The sequence below is a fragment of the Eleutherodactylus coqui genome, chromosome 1 (assembly GCF_035609145.1).
Source record: "Eleutherodactylus coqui strain aEleCoq1 chromosome 1, aEleCoq1.hap1, whole genome shotgun sequence".
NCBI classification, from domain to species: Eukaryota; Metazoa; Chordata; class Amphibia; order Anura; family Eleutherodactylidae; genus Eleutherodactylus; species Eleutherodactylus coqui.
In genome coordinates this window covers 93534266-93556816 of record NC_089837.1, presented here as the reverse complement: position 1 = coordinate 93556816, position 22551 = coordinate 93534266, and the positions used below count along the sequence as shown (strand labels likewise).

The window sequence follows — 22551 nt, the reverse complement described above, 5'->3', positions numbered from 1 at the left end:
CAACGGACCGGAAAAAAAACCCCCAATGGACAAGAACACATTCTATACTAATTGCTCTTCAGAAAAAACGCAAAACGCAATTTAGCATCGCAGGAAAAAAAATCGCCAGTGGGTAGGTGCCCTTAGAGTTGTAAATGCTGCAGTACTAGCCATGTGGATGAGATTTTAACAGCTCCCTCTATCACCTGTTGAATGAAACTCCACTATGTGATTGCAGGTTCCCCATGGGTTGCTATGGCACCTGGTGGCATGATGACGGCCTCCAGTTCTGCCGTCTGTAGTGGCCAGCGAAGCTCAGCCTCTAGCTGAGCTCTACAGGCTATATAATACATTGCAATACTAAGGCCTCATGTCCACGGCGAAAATCAGGCCCGCCACGGATTCTATATGTAGAATCCGGAGCGGGTCCCTCCTGTCCCGCGGACATGATGCCTAAACATAAGAATAAACTCACCTGCTCCGCGCAATGCGTGTCTCCCCTTCTTCGCGGCTGGATCTTCTTTCTTCGGCCCGGCGGATGTGCTCGGTACGCCGGAAGCGTGCCGCGCGCATGCGCCGGGCACATCCGCCGGGCCGAAGAAAGAAGATCCGGCCGCGAAGAAGGGAAGAACCACATCGCCCGGAGCAGGTGAGTTTAATTCTGGTACGGGTTCCCCGCGGATCCAGACGGCTTCCATAGGCTTCAATAGAAGCATATTTCTGCATATTTCATCCCTCAAAAAAATAGAAAGCGATGAAAAAGTCATATCAGTCAACAAATAGTTCCAATAAAATGTACAAATTGTCACAGAAAAAACCCTCATACAGCGCCGATGATGGAAAAGAAAATGTTACGGGTTTCTGAATATGCTAATAGAAGGTACATTAAACCTTGGAAAAAAACGATATAAATTTGGTATCAACATAATCATAATGACCTGTAGAATTCATTTAACATATTAAATATACTGCATTTAAAAACATGGCAGAATTGCAGATATTGTCAATCTGGAAAAAAGGTAATAATAAGTGATCAAAATTTTATGTTCCCAGAAATGGGATAATTGAAAACTAGAGCTCATCCCACAAAAAACAAGCTCTCATAGAGCTCCGTTGATGGAAAAATAAAAATGTTAGAGATCTTGGATTGTAGAATCTTTAAAAAAAGATGTTTTTAGTGTACAAAAATGCAAAAACATAAACTAAGTTTCCCTCTCGTCCTACCAGCGGCACAATATGGGGTGTTTCTGGCCCTGTGTACTGGTAGGACAGATGGAACGTTTAATAAGCAAAAATTGAAAGTAAATACATTATCCCTTTCTATCTACCTCTAATCTAGTCAGTGTTTTTTCTGTCCTGTCGACAAGGAACAGATAGTATTTGATCCTAGATCTGGTTAGCCAGAACCTGGTGCATTTTCAGGGGTTCCTGCTGATATAGCTGGGCGCTGGTTCCCACGTTACACTCAAGCTGTTTTGAGGTTGGGAGTTTCCTTGCTTCCCAGGTCTATGGCAAGATGGTGGTGCCCATGTGGAGACTGAAAGGTGTTCTTACTGCACTTCCAGTCTTGTATTTTAGGACCCTATTCTTGTCCCATTAACGGTATCATGCCATTTTGGTTTCCCCTGCTTAGGGGTCCCTTGCACCCCTTAGAGATTAGGTACAGAGGTGATAAAAAAATATATTTATTAAGTCTACTGATTGTTTTTTGCTAGACAGAGTTTGATGTTATGTACTTTCATTTCAGGATGTCTAGAGCAGGACCAGCAGGGTCAGAAGGCAACAACAAAGTGCAGACACCTGGTATGTCGGGATTATGAGACTCCACTTCCAAATGATTATAAGTTCAATCACTGCCGAGGCTGTCGGCTAAAGGAACCATCTAATGAGCGTACTATTTAGGATCTCGTAATTTTGCCTACTTCCATATTTCTATAACCAGCAGCTGCAGACGTTCTCTCGGGATAGCAGTCAGAATCAGAGGAACAATAAGATATTTTCAGTTTACCGCCCTCCTGTTTGCGATTTCATCAGCCCCATTTGTATTTACAAAAGTCATTTCAGCAGTGGCTGCTGTTCTCAGGATCCAAGGTCTAACCATTCCTTATTTGGTCAACTGGCTATTGAAGGCCAAATTGATAGGGCTGCTCTTAGATCAGATGAATTTCACAGACTCTTTCACCTAGAGCCTAGGATGGATAGTGAATTGGAAGAAGTCAGAGGTAGTTCCTACTACCAGAAAGGGGTTCCTAGGTTTTATAATAGACTCAGTGTCCATGAAGATTTTTCTCACTCCATAGTTAAAATCCCAGATAGAGGCAGCTGCCAGATTCTTGTCGGATCCAAGACAGGTTTCTATCAGGATTCTTATGGAAGCTTTGGGGTTGATGGTGGGAGCAGGGAGAGCAGTTTCATGGATCTTTTTCCATATGAGACCACTAGAGAGAGAGATCCTGTCCTATTGGAACCACACCCCGAGGGCACTAAATAGAAGGGGCACTATATCTTGACAAACTTGTCACTCCCTCACAAGGTGGAGCAATGTAAGGGACAGCAGGTCCCCGCTGAATCCTGTTGACCACAGATGCATCCAAATCAGGTTGGGAGGGCATCTAGAAGAGCTGACAGTCCAGGGTACATGGACATTGGTGAAGCAGAGTACTCTTCAAATCTGAGAGACCTCAGAGCAGTCTGCCTTGCACTGCTTCATTTTCTACCACAGATCAAAAAAGAAGCAGTAAATGTAAAGACAGACAATGTAACAGTAGTATGTTATACAAACAAACAGGGGGGCACCCAATCTTACCCCTTTCAAGAAGAAGCAGACAGAATTTTGTTTTGAGCAGAGAAGAATCTATCCCATCTGATTGCAGTGAATATTCGTGGCAGTCTCAACATTGGGGCAGATCAAATATTGATTTTTCACCAGATTACTCTCAGATGGGGAATGAGAGATAGATCTCATGGCATCATGATTTAACACCAAGGTGGAGAAGTTCTGCTCCTGTACCAGGAGGACAATTCGCTGGTGGTGAATGCTCCGTCCATTTCATAGAGGTTCAGGCTGGCCTACATTTTTCCTCTAGTTTCCATTATACCAAGGGTATTGATGAGGCAAGACCAAATTAGGCAAGACCAGACCTCGGTGATAGCCATCATATCATTCTGGCCAAAGAGGTCATGGTTCACCCAGGTTATATACATGGGTCAAGGGCAATATTTGAGGCCTCCCTCATTGCAGAACCTGGTATCCCAGCAAACACAGCTCTGCACTCAACTCAAGAGTTTCAACCTGACAGCCTGAAATTTGATTGGTCCTTACTAACCACTAGCGGGCTATCCCAAGTGGTCTTGAGAACATTAGCCCAATCTAGGGCAAACTCTACAAAAAGAGTATATGCTAGGATTAACAGACTTTTCACAGTATGGTGTTAGAAGATAAGCTTTAATGATCATTTAGCAATATTCTGAAGTTTATACGGGCCGGATTGGATAGAGGTTTTAGTATTTCTATTCTAAAGTACCAATTTCAGAGGTGTCAGCCTTTCTAAACAGATATTTATTCCAGGACACATTTGAAAATTTCATATCTATGGTACTTAAGCCCCTTTAACAATGGGATTTATCAATAGTACTTGAAGGGTTAACCCTTCCACCATTGGAACCTCTCGAGATAGTGAATACTGACCTTTTTTCCATGAAGAATACCTTTTAATTGCCTGTTACAAGAATAGAAGAGCTTCCATCTCTATCCTCAGAAGAACCATATATAACATTCTTACCTGATAGAATCCTACTTGGGTACATACCTACCTTTCCTCCCAAGGTTCCATACTTTTAAAATATTAATCAGTTTATATTATTACCAGTGTTTTTTTTGCAAATTTGAGGTTAGAGGAGGAGGCTAGATTACACGCCCTAGATATTTCTAGATGTCTTAGAATATATTTAAATAGATCTAGAGACATTGGAAGAGTAGAAAATCACCTTATCCTTTTTTTTCTGCAAGAGGTAGGGGCTTGATGGCTTCCAAACCCACTCTTAGCATGTTGGTTAGCAATACAGTTAAACTTGTCTTCACTTCTCAAGGACTAGAACCCCAAAAGTTTGATAATGCCCACTCCACTAGAGTGGTGGCCACTTCTTCGGCAAAAAAAGCCCTGCTGCCTTTGGAGTGTATTTGTGAGGAGCTCCCAGAATACGTTTATAAAGCATTATAGACTAGCTTCCAAGTTTTCAGAGCGGACATCTTTTGGACTTTCGATCTTGAATACTGCAGAACTTGAGGTTCCTCCCCATAGGGTATCTTATTGTTTGTTTCCTATATTGTGCCCTGATAGGACGAGAAGGAACCATTCACTATGTATGATAATCTGTTTTCCCTTAGTCCAAACAGCGGCACGAGCCCCCCCCCCCCCCCACATATAGTTTTTTCTTTAGAATAGACACTGACCAGATTAGAGGTACGTAGGTCTAATAAAGGGAGGGGGGAAATTATTTACTTCAGTTTTTTACCTGTTAAAAGTTCTATCTGTCCTACCAGTAAACAAGGTCAGAAATACCCCATATTGTGCCACTGTCAGGACTAAGGGAAAACATATTATCATACATAATCAATGCATCACTGGAATTGTGCTGACCCAGAGAATAATGGTATCACATTATTCATTCGGCACACTGAATGCCGTAAAAATGAAATCCAGAAAACAATGGCAGAATTTCAGTTTTTACCCAATCCCCTTAAAAAAATTAATAAAAGTAATACAATACATTATACGTACCCCAAAATGATACTATTAAACAATACAACTTGTTACACAAAAAACAAGCCCTCATATGGCTATGCTGAAGGAAAACTTAAAAAGTTATGACTCAATGAATGAGGTGATGTAAAAAACTGAAAAGTTCATTAAGGTACAAATAGGCTTAAGTAGTAAGGGGTTAAAGTTGGATCGCTTTTGAATGTTTTCTTTAAACATCTCTAGTTAGTTACAGTATTCATTAGTTTAAAATAAAACCTCAGTATATTTGTTGCAGAGCAGCAACCTTAACTGACCGAAAGTGTCTGACAGGCACTTGTCTCTATTGTATTGTAACTTAGCAACAAAGACAGAAGGGACCTTTCAGCTTTTCTTCAGATTTTCCCCAGAGATCTTGCAGGAGAACAATCCTCAGAGTAAATATTCTTAATGAAATCTTTCTTTTGGCCCCCATTACTAAAAAGCTACATTGTAGGAAAGACTATGCCTAGTATAAGGTGATTCTAATAGAAAGGTACAAAAGAAAAGCAGACTTTTTTCATATATGAATTAACATACAACAGCCAGAATGACATGAAAAGATAGAAGAACTCTTCACATTTTTAATGCACCTTACAGATGTTCAGTCTGGGCAGTGTTGGTGTCGCTGGATGATGTAAGACAATGCATCTCTGCTGCAGTGGACTTGATAACAGAGAATATTCCAGGACACGTCTGGACAAATCTGGGCTACCAACTTGACACACGCCATGTCACATTGAACATCTGTAAAGCCCATTTCCCCTCTCCCGACTGCATAACATAGATATATGACATGCAATTGTGAAGGGTGCATGGAGTGGGCTTTGGAGCTGCGTCCACTCCATTTCTGTTTCTGACAGCTGCTGGTAATTGTCACGATCAGAGTTATCTCTGATCGCAGCAGCTAACTCTTTAGATGCAGTGGTCAAAGCTAATCAAGTATCTCAATGGTTACTCCCGTGACATGACTAGGAGTCATGATAGGTTAGTCTACTGAAAGCCTCCAGGTCTGCCATGCATGTATGCCAAGGCAAGGTCTCATAGGCAACGTTTGAAATAACTACATACTGCAATACTGAAGTATTGCAGTATATAGTAAAAGTGATCAATTGATTTCAAGTTCAAGTCCCCTGTGGGGACTAAATAAAACTGTGAAAAAAAGTTTAATGCAGTTTTTCAACATAAAAACATATTAAAAGTTCAAAACACCCTCTTTTCTCATTAAAAACCATTTTTAAAATCCCACATATTTGATATTGCTGTATTTATAAAAGTCTGTGAAATATTAAATATTTTTCCCATATGGAGAAGGCTGTAAAAAATGTACAGAATGCCAGAATTACGGCTTGCTTTACTAGCCTGGCTTTTTTTGGTAGGAATGAACATTAGTTTCAGTACTATTCAGCAACACATTGCATGTTTATAATATATTCATGCCACGGTACAGAAATTATATTCTAACGCAACAAATATGTCAACTTTCTGTTATTTTTTTTGTTTATGATAAAACCCAATAAAAATTCTTGAAAAGAAAAAACAGCCCTCACGCAGCCCAATTGACGAAAAAGCAAAAACGTTACGGGTCTCACAATATGATGATGGAAAGCAATTTTTTTTTAAATAAAAATTATTTACTTTTTTAAAAGCAGAAAACTTAAATTATCTGCATTTGATATCACTATAATCATACGGATCAAACTCCATGTGTCATTTTTACTCCATCACGAACGCTGTAAAAACGAAACCCCTCAATAATGATGCAATTGCATTTTATTTCCATTTCTCCCCACTGGAAAATGTTTAAAAGTTTCACACTACATGATACGGTACATTAAATGGTACCATTAAAAGTAGAACTCGTCCCGCAAAACCAACAAGTCACTATGTCAGTGGAAAACTAAAGTTATGGCTCTTGGAGGAAAAACGAAAATAAAAAAGTGAAAAACTCTTTCGTCCTGCAGGGGTTAAGAACTTAAAGAGTTCTTCTATCTTTTCCTGGCGTTCTGGCTGTTGTATGTCAATTCATGCGTGGATAAATCCGCTTTACATTTGCATCATTCTTTTTGAATTACCCCGTGTAAGAGCATTTGATATACAATGCATCAAGCCGGACATCTGCACTCATTGTATTCCATACAGAATCTATATGTTCCTATAGGTACTGGATGCCAACATGCATTTCTTCAGCTTTAACTATGGGAGAGTAATTTCTTCGGTGAACTGCAGTAGCCATAAACAATTAATCCCAGACTGAACTAAGTCATTAGGATTCTTCTCAAAGACGCCATGTCCTTCGGTGAACTGCTTGCATCCCAGAGAAAGGTGATCACTTTGCAGCCGATGTAGCTAGCACAAAGCTCTTTCCATGTCTGGCCTGGATGACTGACAGCTCCCCTGTAACAACACCGACACTGTCTGCAGGAATAGTCTAGCTGTCAGGAAAAAGAGAGCTACCTGACATTATTATTCGGTATTGAGATGAATATTACAGGAGGCCATTTTACTGGGAAAATATATACAAGGACATTTAAAGGGCACTTTCCCATAAAGTCAGAAAATCGCTAATAAAGGAAGCCCTTGAGCTGTTCAAGGTATTTCTTGGTTGCATCAGGTTTTAAGAGTAGGGTAATAACTAAAATAGCTTCTCCTACCGCTCTTATAGGGTTTGTCTTCCAGATGTCCTAGACCCAAATAGTTAATTTGTCCAGATATGCATTGAAAACTCACTTTTATGTCTCCGTATAATGCTAGTAAAACTGGATTACGAGCCATGTCAAAGCTATGATGGTCGCCATATATCGTTGTCTCTCGGAAACACATACAGAATTATCAACACCTTGGTAACATTTTATTTTGTCTACCCTTATATGATAGGATAGTAAGCCTTGCTTGTTTGGGTTTACATAAAAGACCATTCCAGGAGAGAGTGCAGGGAAAGGGAACAAATGAGACAACGCAATGAGAGAAGACGGAGTAAGATTAATGTGGAAGCCATTAACCATATGAATTCAGCTGAAAACCTCATTAAGTATTGATTACCTTGGAAGGAAATTGGTGCACTCTGGGATTAAACATGCACAGCTTGATGGCAGTTAAAAAAGGTTGTCTGAGGTATTTGCAATACTCAACCTTTAACATCCAAGAGAGCCTCAAATATAATAGTAAGCAGTTTATTCTCTTTCACATTTAGTATTAAGTCCGGCATTGCCTGGTGGAGATCACCATAAATCACTACTTATAGTAACATCTAATCGTCAATTTATTCGATATGAGAACTTGGTCCGATCTAATAAGCACTAATCGACACACATGTCGATCGGCACTCATTTCTTTCTTTTTTTATACCGAGAATCGGCTTACATGGAATGAACGATAGCTAATGTGATCATTCATCCCCATAGGCCAGATGTACATCTTCCCATTAACATGAGGAGATGTACCGCCAAGCAGAGAGCATTTTTTGTGCTCCCATAAATGAGCCGATCAGTCGATGAATGAGCATTTGCTCGTTGGTCGGCTGATCGTTTGTCCCTTTACATGGAGAAACTCTATGGCCCAATGACTACCCATTGTAAAAAGAGATTGATGTTTTTATAGGATGAAGAGTTCAGATGCTCTCCATCAACTGTGTGGCCATGCTGGTGGGTTGTAGTTTTGCAACAGTTGGAGAGTCAGTGAGCTACAGATTGGAGACTTCTGCTCTACGTACAATCAAGACAGTTATTTTGCAGCCTCAAGTCATTCACCAAGTTATGATACATAGCTATATGAGCCTAGAGTTGCTACCCATCTGGTAAACCACCAGCCTGGCTGATAGTCACATTAGAATGCTGGTGCTACTAGAAGTATTTTACATGTAAGTATACATAGAGATGATTACATAAAGCAGTTTTGTCACCTTTTGTTATAATTGTGGCAAAAAATGGGCAACAAATCTGCGATGTGTGATGGTCCCTAGACAAAGTTCTATGCAGAGGTCTTTGAAGGACCTATGCAGATATGTTCACATGACAATAGCCAGTTTGGTCCTCAAGCCAAGGGGTGGCATGTAAAGGCTACACAGAGGAGAATAGAAGAAGACTGGGGAGACTGTAAGCCTGATGTGTGTCGGGTCACTTGTTATACTGGGAGCTGTGGTTAAGGTTTGTATTAGTTGAGGGGCTGAGGGTTCTACAATTATTTCTTGGTCTGAGGTCTGCATCAACTCTAAAGTCTGCTCTGTATCAGTCTGGTCTGTGATTATTTGAGGTCTGAATTTATATTTCTGGCCTGCCTTGTAGTTATTCTGGGGACTGTGGTACTGTATTTACTTAGGAGTCAGAATTTACTCTGTAATGGGAATAAATCATATTCAGAAGATTTCACTGATCTGGTCCAGATTGGTTATAATGAGAAGCTTCATGCATGAATATACGTATTTGAACTGACAGATGTTATCCGTCAGTCCCCAATACTCTTCTGATTTATTCTAAGGAAGAACAATAGAAATATAATTGACCATGACGCACCAATTATATGCACACCCCCCCCCCCCCCAACATTATAACAAAGTATGATTGGCCTAGTATGTAATGGTGCTAATGATTAACATATGTTTATGCCCCAGGTGTATGTCGCTATGTGCACACGTAATTCCTATATGCCCAAGTAGCATAGACTATTAATATTCCAATCTGCACCACATGAACTTCTCATAGATAGGAAGTTCCTCCCCTTGATAGCTAGCGCTGGGAACCATACGTGGGAGGTCTAGCTTCAACATTGTACTTGTACGTACTAGGGTATAATATTGAGCTTGTTAACCATTTAACTGCTAGCTATTTCCTATGAAGGTGGATATATGAATATATATATATATATATATATATATATATATATATATATATATATGTTTGCCTAGCCTGATATAAGAAACACATTTATATTATTATTACTAGAACAACTCTGAGTTATTGTATTTGCTCTGGGGTCTGTATTTGAGATCTTGTCTGTAATCTGTTTATTTTAGGGTCTGTGCTCTGCATTTATTGTGGTCTAGCCTGAGGTCTGAATTTATTTGAGAATCTATGGTCTGCATTCTCCAGTTTGGTCTGAGTCCTGTATTTTTGCGGGATGTCTGATCTGAGGTCTGTACTTATATTGGGGTCTATTTGATGCAATAATCAATATTTAATTTGGGGTCTATATCTATTCTGGAGTCTATATTTATTTTGGAGACTGTACATATTTTTGGGTCTGGGATCTGTATTCATTTTGTGATATATATTCTGTGGTTTAAGTCTAAATACATTTTGGGGTCTATAATCATTTTGGGATGTGATGAAGGAGTCATATGCACTACTTGTGAAGATGTTAAGTTAGCAGTATTTTAAGGCCTAGCAATGTAAATTAAGTAAATTCTATTTCTCCCTGATGTGACTACTGCAAAGTAAGGGGAAGTTTGGTCACTAATTCTGTGTGAACTCATAACCAAAGCATACCTGTCACCGTCTGTTAACCGCGATAAGGTTGTGGCATGGTTTCTGGATACATAGACAGATTGGCTGTACTGTTCCAGTCTGTATGACAGATTGATGTTTATGTTTTTGGGGCCGCCTTTATTGAGACGATTACCTTGCTTTTAGACAGGACGGTTATTGTCCTAGTTGTCAGGGTGAGGTTGTCCCTTCCTCTTTTTCTCCATTCCACAGTCTGCTCCCTTTGTGAACAAAACCCTACGTTCATCCTGGGCGTGGTGTGTGTTACGCTCATTGAACTGGTGGGGTTTTTTTTGATAGGAGAGGTAGCTATTTGAACCACTTATTCAAGACTTAACAAGGGCACATACCGCGTTTCCCCGAAAATAAGACAGTGTCTTATATTAATTTTTGTTCAAAAAGGTTTAACTTTTTTACATGTATAGCTGCCTGGACACTATTTAAATTGACTTTTTTAATTAACTGTTAGCAGGGCTTAATTTTGGAGTAGGGCTTATAGCTCAAGCAGCCTGAAAAATCATTTTGCATCCTCAAAGATTCTGGAAAATCATGCTATGTCTTATTTTCAGGGTGTGTCTTATTTTCAGGGAAACAGGGTAGCATGCTGCATCCCTGCTTCAATGGTATGCAGTATTATAGGTAGACTTTCCACCACCACAGGAGCATTGTCTTTTGTCAATGGCGCTAATGCTAAACAGACAGTGAAATGTATTTTTGGCAGGTTAAATAGATTTTAATGGGATCGGCTAACAATCTAATCTCTCTTATCTCTATGTCCCCTATCTTCCTGTAGATTTTAGATTTCTGGTAGAACCCCACAAAATTGCCTGGATTGCTATCTAATAACAATTATAGCATATTTTATGTTAGTTTTAACTGTGTGCATGAAGATTCCCATCTCATATAAGTAAATCTTAAATAACATATTTACTTGAGTATTAGCCGACCCGAGTATAAGCTGAGGCACCTAATTTTACTACAAAAAACTGGGAAAATTAGGTGGCTCAAGTATAAGCCTAGTTAGACTAGGTTAAAAAAAACAAAAAACGCAATACTCACCTCGCAGCCGGCGTCTGCATCCCCTCCGTCATGGTCTCTTAGCAGGGACAATTAAAGATCAGCTTGCCCCACCGCTGGGGAGACCATCGCAGCTGCCGGCTGCAAGGTGAGTATAGCTCACTCTAGTATAAGCCGACGGGGCTTTTTCAGCGTAAAAAATGTGCAGACAAAGTCGGTTTATACTCGAGTATATACGGTAATCTTTTATGGGCAGCCAATAATCCAGAATATTTGACAAAAGTCAACCTGACTGGTGATTTTAATGCTTGATTAAAAGGGTTCCACCAAGAATGCAAGTTATTCCCTATCCAAAACTTGCTGATCAGTGTAGCTCTCACTGCTGAAACCCCGCCAATCTGCAGAATGGGACTCTCATATCCCATTCCGCTCGTCACGGAGGGGGTCACTTGTGACACCGCTTTGATGCCAGTATGAATGAAGCTCTGGCCGAGCATGCACAGTTAGTGCTCCATTCATTTCAATGGGGCTGATGGAAATACCTGAGCAGGTGCCGACCAACTCTCCATTTAGTCTCCTCCTCACTGCAAGGGTTGCAGTAGCCCTGCAGTGAGGAGGAGGGGGGACATGGGACCCCCAATCTCGAGATTGACGGGGGTCTCAGCAGTGAGACTCCCACTGATCAGCAAGTTATCCCCTGTCCTATGGATAGGGAATAGCTTGCATTCTTGGTACAACCTCATTAAATTTCAGAACTGCTCCTTTACAAGTAGCCTGTTTCCTAAGAATTCAGGAGTAACAGAGTGTCATAATGATGATGATGATAATTGTTACTCTGTTCTTGTTGCGTATTGGTTGTATAACACATATTGTTCAAGTCTATGTCCTTGAGTGCTGGTAAGGACAACCAGTACATGGTTCAACATGCCATTGTCCCAATCACCTGTAGAGCCAAAAAAGATATAGTGAAACTGAAAGCAGACTAGGGAAAGTCTGGAGCTTGAGCATGAAGGCTGAGCCAAAAAGCTCCTTCACACTAGCGTTGCGTGCAAGGAAAAAGCTGTGATCAAATCGTAGTTACAATTCTTGTTTTCACGTCCATTTGCATGATCAGCTGTTGCGTATTCTCAAAAATATATGTCGCAGCCCAGAAAACCATCGGTCAGCATAAATGCTTGGAATGTCTTCTAATATCTAAATAGAGGCAGCTGTAATCCTTTCAGAGTGCTGGATGTTTGTAAACTGCCTCCCCCTCCCTTTTTTTCAGCTCCCATAGAAGCCTATGGGAGCCTCCAGCATATCTCTGCCTAAAGATAGGGCAAGACCTATTTTTTCCAGCCGCGTATAAAATCGGTTGTCGATGTCCTATTTTTCACAGCGCAATTTTTTTTATATGTCCGAAAATCGTTCATCTGAAATAATACATTGGAATCCAATGCTTCAGATGGTCACATTCCGCATAGTAACATAGTATGCAAGGCTGAAAAAAGACATATGTCCATGCAGTTCAACCTATTACCCCTCCCAATGTTGAACCAGAGGAAGGCAAAAAAAACAATGAGGTAGAAGCTAATTTTCCACATTTAAAGATTCCTTCCCAACTCCAATAATTAATTATTATAAAATATAACATTGTATCGCTCAAGAAAGACATCCAGGCCTCTTTTGTACTCTTTTATAGAGTTTGCTATCACCATATCCTTGGGCAGAGAGTTCCACAGTCTCACTGCTCTTACAGTAAAGAACCCCCTTCTATGTCGGTGTAGAAACCTTCTTTCCTCCTTGTTACAGTCACAGTCCTGGGTATAAATAGATGATAGGAGAGATCTCTGTATTGTCCCCTGGTATATACCCCGTTTCCCTGAAAATAAGACCTACCCTGAAAATAACACCTAGCATAATTTTTAAATTGTGTCCAGGCAGATATACATGTAAAAAAGAAATATTTTGGAGCAAAAATTAATATAAGACCCTGTCTTATTTTCGGGGAAACACGGTAGTTATTAGGTCGCCCCTTATCCGTGCTTTTTCTAAACTAAATAATTACTTTAGAGACCCGCCTTTGAACTCACTCAAGCTCTGATATGTCCTTCTTGAGTACCGGTGCCCAAAACTGTACACAATATTCTATGTGTGGTCTGACTAGTGACTCGTAAAGAGGAAGAGCAATGTTCTCATCATGTGCCCCTAGACCTCTTTTGATGCACCTCATGATCCTATTTGCCTTGGCAGCAGCTGCCTGGCACTGGTTGCTCCAGTTAAGCTTACAGTTAACTAAAATCCCCAAGCCCTCCTCCATGTTAGTGTCACCCAGTGGTTTCCCATTTAGTGTGTAATGGTGACATGGATTTTCCTACCCATGTGTATAACCTCACATTTATTAGTGTTAAACCTCATTTGACATTTTTCTGCCCCCAACTTATCCAGATCCTCTTGAACCACATTCTGTTGAATAAAATATTTAAACACAAGGTAGATGGAAACAAGCCGTGTTCATTCCTGCGTTAATGATGCCAAAACTGTGAATCAATTGATACAAGTGACTCCAGCGGAGCCGGGCTGAAGATGGGGAGATAAATTTTTCCCTGGAGGACCCTGATGACCACATTTCAGGTAGGTTCCTGTGCCCCCCAGAGACTACACAATCTGACAGCCAATCCCAATCCTGGTGAGCTGGATCTTGTCCCGCACCACTGCTCACACAGGGGTAAAAAGTTGGTTTAAAAAAATCACAATATGACTTGGGCTGTATTTACATGGCCAATATTCTCGCATGTGTTTTGTGCGTTGCAAGACACATAAAAAGCAAAAATAGAACCCATTATTTGCAATGGGTCAATTTATATAGAACATGTCCTATTTTTGTGCAACTCTTGCACAAGAATAGGACTCATACTGTGTGGTCTCCCGCACATCACACAGCATAGGATAAGCAGGCAGTCCTCCGTAGATGAATAATTGCCTATTTCCACGGCCCGATCATCATTCAGTTTTTATGCATGCAGAAACTGAATGACAATCGATCAGCGAACAAACTATTTTTCGTCGTTCAGTTGCTGCAAGCATTTACACTGAAAGATAAGCGTTCAGATTCCCGTGATCCAGCAAAAATCTGAATGACTGTCGGGCCGTGTAAAAAGACCCTGAGGTATTGGCTTCTGAATATTACTCTACTTATCATATTCATATTGCTCCAATAACAGGTAGAGGATCTTGTCAGCTGATGATCCGCCATCAGCTCTAGTCCAAGCGACAGTTATTATGAGGGCATGTGATGGTTATAATGGGGCACTTCTTTCACCCTGGGAGACACGTAGTCACATGACTGGGCGCGCCTGACTAGTAATATATGTGCACGGAGAGTATTAATATTTCCTAGAACTTTCTAAGAAAATCTGCTTATGGTAATAAATGTAAATTCTGATATTTGATGCAAATTTTAAATAATTTAAAGCGTTTATAAAATGAAGCCATTCTAAGAAGAAGCCGGAAGGGAGAGATAAAACAGATTCCTAGATGCTGCAGGTATACCATCCTATAGACTATAATCATTAACCATTATAGTCTATGACCATTAACAAAGTCTACAATAATAATGTGCTGTCAGTCATTGTGACAGCCTCTTGCAGCAGTGCAGACCTTTATGACAGCAGCTAGGAGGAGTTAACCCTTTCCAATCCAATTTGTATCCTGGTTTTCATAGGGGACTTACTCTTTTTCTGCCATTATACAACGGCGCTATATGCTGGCTAAAGCCAGTACTGCATGAGGTGACACGTTGGATAGGCTCCAACAGCAGAGAGGCTGGCAATATACAGTAAGAGAACCCCGACAGATGTCTTCCAACATAGGAGCTGCACAGCCTTAAATCATAATGTCTTCAGACGTCAGACAATGGATTGGAAAGGGTTAACTTATACATAATGAAAATCTTTATTAACTGTAATTAAAAGATGTTACCAGTCACTGGTGCCACCTATAGTGGTTACCAGTCACTGGTGCCACCTATAGTGCTTACCAGTCACTAGTGCCACCTATAGTGCTTACCAGTCACTAGTGCCACCTATAGTGCTTACCAGTCACTAGTGCCACCTATCAGTGCATACCAGTCACTAGTACATACCAGTCAATGATAACTCATTACTATTGCCACCTAATAGTAATCACATGGTACTAGTGCCACCTATTAGCAATTACCAGCTTCTTGTTCCACCAATCAGTTATTACCAGCTACTAGGGGATTGTACTTGATGATCCTGGAGGTCCCTTCCAACTCCATGATTCTATGATTCTACTGCAGTCTATTACGGATTACCAGCTACTGGTGCCATCTATTAGTGATTATCAGTGACTAGTGCCATCTATTATTGCATACTAGTCACTAGTGCCACATATCAGTGTATAGCACTAGTGGGACCTATCAATTATCACTCACTTTAGTGCCTCCTATCAGCAATCACACTCTAGAGTGCTATCTATAAGTGACTACTAGCTTCTTGTTCCACTAATAATCACCAGTTACTAGTGCAGCCTATTAGTGATTTGCAGCTAATGGTGCCATCTATCAGTGATTACCACATACTAGTGTCACTTATCAGAGATTACCAGCTACTATTACCACCAATCAGTGATTACAAGCTACTGATGCCAACTACGAGTAATTATCAGCTATTAGTGCCACCTATTAGTGATCGCCCATTACTAGTGCCACCTATTAATGATTACCAGCTACTTGTGCTATCTGTCAGTCATCAATACATACTAGTGCCACCTAACACTGATAACCAGCTGCTGATAGAATCATAGAATGGTAGAGTTGGAAGGAACCTCCAGGGTCATCTGGTCCAACCCCCTGCTCAGTGCAGGATCACTAAATCATCCCAGACAGATATTTGTCCAGCCTTTGTTTGACTATTGAAGGAAAACTCACCACCTCCCATGGTAACCTGTTCCACTCATTGATCACCCTCACTGTCAGAAATGTTTTTCTAATATCTCATCTGTGTCTCCTCCCTTCCAGTTTCATCTCATTGCTTCTAGTCTTTCCTTGTGCAGATGAAAATAGGGCTGATCCCTCTGCACTGTGACAGCCCTTTAGATATTTGTAGACAGCTATTAAGTCTCCTCTCAGTCTTCTTTTTTGCAAGCTAAACATTCCCAGATCCTTTAACCGTTCCTCACAGGACATGATTTGCAGACCGTTCACCATCTTGGTAACTCTTCTCTAAACTTGCTTCAGTTTGTCTGTGTCTTTTATGTGGGGTGCCCAGAACTGGACACAATATTCCAGATGAGGTCTGACTAAGGAAGAGTACAGGGAGATAATTACCTCACTTGATCTAGACTCTATGCTTTTCTTAATACATCCCAGAATTGTGTTTGCCTTTTTGGCTGCTGCATCACATTGTTGACTCATGTTCAGTCTGTGATCTATTAGTATACCCAAGTCTTTTTCACATGTTCTGCTGCTTAGCCCAATTCCTCCCATTCTTTGTGCTCTTTTCATTTTTCTTTCCCCAGATGTAGCGCCACCTGTTAGTGATTGCCACTTATTAATGATCGGCCATTATGAATGCCACCCATCAGTGATTACCAGATATAAGTGCCACCTATCGGTGATTACTCGCTACTTATGTCACCTTTTGGTGATTACCAGCTACAAGTGTCACCTATCGGGATAGGCCATCAATAGTTTGCAACTGGATAACCCTTTTAAGCAGACCAGAATATATGTGCATGACTTTAATTAATGACATTTGTACAAGTGATTGAGATGAATGAAAACTACCTCTGCAAGCCTTGTTTAATATAATGGCCAATATATGTAGGAGTAATCAATAAATATACAGCTGCTGTTACATGTTATAATACATTATTACAACATGATATAGCACTATGGTCTGTATACAGGGTTTAGTGAAAAGGTCTGATCCAGAGCTATATATCCATACTGGTGTTCCATAGTGAAATAACAATAGCATAACTGAATAGGAAGGCATGGATGCGCCACACTACGGTACAACGCACAGGTCTCTGAGGGCCCCGGAACATGGATTTCAATTTTGTGTTGTGGCCCCTGTAAGAGATAAGACTGAAACCCAATTGCAAAATTGAAGAGTAGCATGTGAGAAGCAGAAATCCTCTTTCCACGTCTTTCTAAGTCCCGTGGGACCGCTGCTATGACTGAAGTAAGGAAAGTGTACTCAAAGTGGCCTCCTTCTGCTACTATATATACATGAAGCCGTCGTTTGATCTGTATAAATTCCAAAGGCTTTTAATGCAGATTGGTACCCGAATCTCCTGCAGATGGAGGTGGATGACTTCTTGCATGATCTGCCCTTATTGCAGCAGAGGGAGGACAGTTTGAGTATGCTTTCCTTACTTCAGTCATATCAGCGGCCCCAGAAGACTTAGAGAGACGCGGAAAGCGGATTTCTGCTTCTCACATGCCATTCTTCAACTTTGCCATTGGGTTTTACTCTCTATCTTTTACAGGCGCCACAATACAAAACTGAAATCCATGTTCCGGGGTCCTCAGGAGCCCTGTGTGCCATACCATCGTGTAACACACCCATGCCTTCCTATTCAAGTATGATATTGTTATTTCAATGCAGGACCCCAGTACTGAGATATTACGCTGGATCGGTCTTTTTCACTACACCCAGTATAATGTAACAGTGAAGGTTACTGTACCGCTCACACACCAATATACGCACCTACTCCACCATCCCTGCTATCCGCATATACAGGACTAGGTTTAGTAACTAAAATCCTCCACGCCTCGTTTCTTAACATCTGTTCACAAAGGCCTTAAAGGGGTTGTCCCGCGCCGAAACGGGGTTTTTTTTTTTTCAACAGCCCCCCCGTTCGGCGCGAGACAAACCCGATGCAGGGACCTAAAGAAAAATCCGCACAGCGCTTACCTGAATCCCCGCGCTCTGGTGACTTCTTACTTACCGGCTGAAGATGGCCGCCGGGATCTTCTCCCTCGGTGGACCGCAGGGCTTCTGTGCGGTCCATTGCCGATTCCAGCCTCCTGATTGGCTGGAATCGGCACGTGACGGGGCGGAGCTACACGGAGTCGCTCTCCGGCACGAGCGGCCCCATTGAGAAAAGAAGAAGACCGGACTGCGCAAGCGCGTCTAATCCGGCGATTAGGCGCTGAAAATTAGACGGCACCATGGAGACGAGGACTCTAGCAACGGAACAGGTAAGTGAATAATTTCTGATAACTTCTGTATGGCTCATAATTAATGCACAATGTACATTACAAAGTGCATTAATATGGCCATACAGAAGTGTATAGACCCACTTGCTTTCGATGGAAAACCCCTTTAAGTAATACTGTCCTGGGGTCAAAAAGGCCCTGAATATCAGCCCAAAGCTGTCACCTCTGACATATTCTTAATGTGAAAGGCTCAGGAGGCAGCCATGTCCTTCTTCTATAAGCCTGCTCATATATATTCTCCTTTCAAGGTGACTGGACCTTCTATCTATTGTTGGCAGCTACTTAAAAATACACATTAAGGCCACTTTCAGATGAGCATATTTTATCCATATTTGATCGGCGTTTTACAAACTGTAAACGAAGCAAATGTAAATCTAAATATCTATTAAGGGCTTCTTTACACGGGCTTAATGAGCGTTCATGCGCAACTACGCTCGCCGGTATTAAGCGTAGTTGCACATGAACATGGTAAAAAAAAAAATTTTTTTTTTTACCTTTTAAACTCCATGCGAGAAAGCGGAAAGATAGGTCCTGCCCATCTTTCCCGCACATAGTATTAACTATGTGTGAGAAAGATAGGGCAAGTTTTTGCTTTTCTCAGGCATGGTATTAATACCCGAGAATCACGATAGTGTAAACAAAACCATTGAAATCAATGGTTTCATTTCATCCCATTGTCCCGATCAACACCAAAATACATGTCAAAGTTCACACAGAAAATCCACAGTCAATCCACCATGTGTGAACATGCCCGCTATTCATGGGCAAGTGTTTTATTCTTGCCCCCATGCTAAAATTTCCCAGCCAGCCCCTGTGCCGTGCTGCACTCGGCTGATACAGCTGCAACCTGCTTCTGTTTCCTAAAGTGACATCGCAACACTGTTTTGCCTATGTTTTTACTATGACCGGGAGGGGGGCACCATTTAACCTAAGACCAGCCTTGTATATATTACATGAACGGCCCACTGATTTTAGTTGGCACCATGAAATGCTTGTCAGCCCCGAATGGAAAGTCATATCCTGTATACAGGGCTAGAAATATCTGTTCTTAGCCCATGTCACCTGTATACGGGATGTTACTTGACCAGGAATCAATGGTGACATCACTGGTCATGTGATGCACCGCCAGAAGGAAGAACCAGTGCATTAGAGGAAAATATAATATTTAATATATTGCTGTGGTCAGGGGGAGTAGCTGTTAAAAGAAAAAAAAATGTTGGACAGCCCCTTAATGTTACTGGGATGCTTTTAAAGTGACCCTTTAACCTCAGACAAACCAAGATGGCCACACTACTTGTCTGATTACCTGATGATCACTGGGCATGGTTAGTGCATTGGTAGTCTAAGATGCTCAGTGCTGCAGTGATTGGCTAGTTCTGCTCACATGAGAATCGTTGGCCAATCAGAGCAACATGTGGTGTCTTAGACTACCAATGCACTAGCAATGCACTGTGTGCATCGGGTTGTCAGAGAACCGGTGTGCCCATCTTGGTTTGTCTGGGACTAGGAGGGAAGAGGCTTGCTTTGGGTAGACATTCCCATATGTATATACCCAGCAGGGCAGTTCCAGGACCCATTGGACTTTACAGGCTCATGAAGGGCAGCTAACATTCATCACACTTGTCAAACCAGGGGTGAGGTATACAGAGGGGTCTATAGGACCCTGTTGCCCAAAGAACCACATACACTTGGATCTAGTCCTGTTCTGTAAGATTTGTATGCTGTTAGTGGAAATCACAAGATTAATTCTAGCATCGACTACAAATTTTACAGATAACGCAATTGTTAAAATAATTTTGCATGCAATAAGGAAAACATGCTGGGGAAATGTACAGACTGATTGACCTGAAGCAATGGTATGATCCACACAAAGATCATCAGCCGAACGGTTTGGCTGAATCACTGTCCAGTCTTTGATCATCTTCATGTATTAGACTATTGTACAGTCCTAAATTCTTAGGAAAGTTGGAGCTCATCATTGACCACTAATCATAGCCATAGTCACAGTTGAGGTGAAGCTCTTGGTATATACCAAGTAAGATGGCTAACGTATTGATCTGGCTTTCTTCCTTCAATGCATAACCTCTGAAACAGCAGCTTGTTTTTTGCTTCATCCTGATAGAAATCAGTAAAAATGCAGTAATTCATTGCTTTCCGTAAAGGAAGGTCAAGTGGACTAGGCTTGGGGCTCTAAAAACGGGTAACGTAATATATATGCATATCTACCACCTTGGACTAACACATCCTCCCCTGCTCTACAGATAGAAGGAGCCGCCTGTGTCTCCCGTACATATCCCAGGAGTCATCAAGGGTGTGTCCGACTGAAAAAAATGTACATTACACCATAGGAAGCCTGAAACCTGCTGTGCAATAAAATAATGCTGAGCATATCAGATGGTTTTAAGGATGCATTAACTCTATGTCTCCTCATGTTTGGAAAAAATCCAATTATCGTGTGTCTACGAGAAGGTTCTAACAGAAGCATTAGGCCTCGATATAAGTAATATATGAAGCTGAGTAACGTTCTGACTGGTATGACATATTTCTATAAGCCAGCTAATTCCTACAAAGGCGTCTCGTCATCTTCATCCTCCTTCAGCTGATTTACCAGCAAAGAAATGAATTGGAAGTAGACCAAATAAATGAGAATATCTGAATTGTATTTTTGCCAAATGTTAGACTAATCAGTGTGGGGCGACACTTCTGCGTCAATGTGGGAGGGGCTGAGAACCTCACCTGTGCGCCCCTCTCTGGTTATAAATGGGGCTTTGCCTATATGAGGATGAAATATTTGTCAGAGATGAAGAAAGGTTGGAGGGTGGAAAGGCACTTAGACCTTGCAAGTCTACGGAGGTTACAGGGCAATGCAATATAGTATTACCTGTAAATGTAACGAACTGGAGTATCAATGAGGCTATTGTATAAAAAATAGCAGCAAGTACGTTGCATAAAGTGACAACACTTACCGCTCTGTTCTCCTAGAAATACCAGCTTGAATTTCCTCAGTGGGTTTCCAAAATCTCCCCCTGCAGACATGATGCTCGGGGAAGGACCAGGAGACAGGACCAGGAAAAAGAGCAGCCTAATCCCTTTCTGCAGGAGGATCTTCTCTCCTTTCGGTCCTGTGCGTCTGCTCTGGAGTCTGGGATGCTGAATGCAGGCTGGAGAGGAGGAAGAGATGTGGGTTAACTGGGTGGTGTCTGCAGTAAGGCAGGAATCGGTTAATATCTTTCCTAGGAGAGGCAGAGCAGGCAGTACAGTAGGTGAATAAGGATGCTGTAGGCTGCTCTGCTCAACATCTCTCCCCTCCCCACCCATATACAATACGCCTGCGTATTCCTTCTCCCCCCTCACACACTGCTGCCCAAGCTTTGCTGATGTCAGTTCACAAGCTGACTCAAAGACTGAATGAGCAAGGGGGACAGACAGGCGGAAGAATGCTGCTGTACGAATACCTGCACTGTTATGCAGTTGGAGCAGACACAACTTCTGTAGTGCCGCCAGGCAGCACCAAACACCAAGAAATAAAAAATGCCTGCATATTATTTTATTTCTAGTATAAATTGAAATCCCTTTTCTGCAAGTTCGGAAATACAACCCCATAATTTTCGATCAACCCTTTTGAATACCAGCTATCTTGCTATCTATATACAAATCATTAAGCAATTCCATTTTTCTACATTCTTAATTCTTTAAGGAGCAGTGTTTATTCTTCCTAAAGGACCAAAAAGTTGTTTTACTGCGCTATTTTAGCTGTGTTTTTTTTCTATTTGTCATATAGGTCTATTTTTTGTATTTAGTTTCACCGACTTCTTTTCTGTTTTTTAGTTTTATTAGGAGTAAAAGGGTAAAAAAAAAGTTGTTTTTTTTAAATTTATTTTTAAAGTCAGTATATTAGCGCTAAAACAAAGTCCAGGAATGGGTTCCACATTTTATTTCAGATGTTTTGCTATATAACTTGTATGGCTTCAGAATACAGTGCACATATAGCGACGGTTTTGGTTGGCGTCGGCAGTCAGTCATTTTCACATATATATTTTTATTTAAAGGGGTTGTCCCGCGGCAGCAA

General features: G+C 41.2%; 1 protein-coding gene across 1 annotated transcript in view; it reads right to left on the bottom strand.

Moving 5' to 3' along the window:
• RAB6B (RAB6B, member RAS oncogene family) overlaps nt 1-21800 on the bottom strand; it is a 57158-nt gene extending 35358 nt beyond the window's left edge. The window contains exon 1 of the mRNA XM_066589321.1: nt 21449-21800. Coding sequence (XP_066445418.1) covers nt 21449-21800 — 352 coding nt within the window. The remainder of the gene's footprint in view (nt 1-21448) is intronic.
• Nucleotides 21801-22551: the final 751 nt, after the last annotated feature.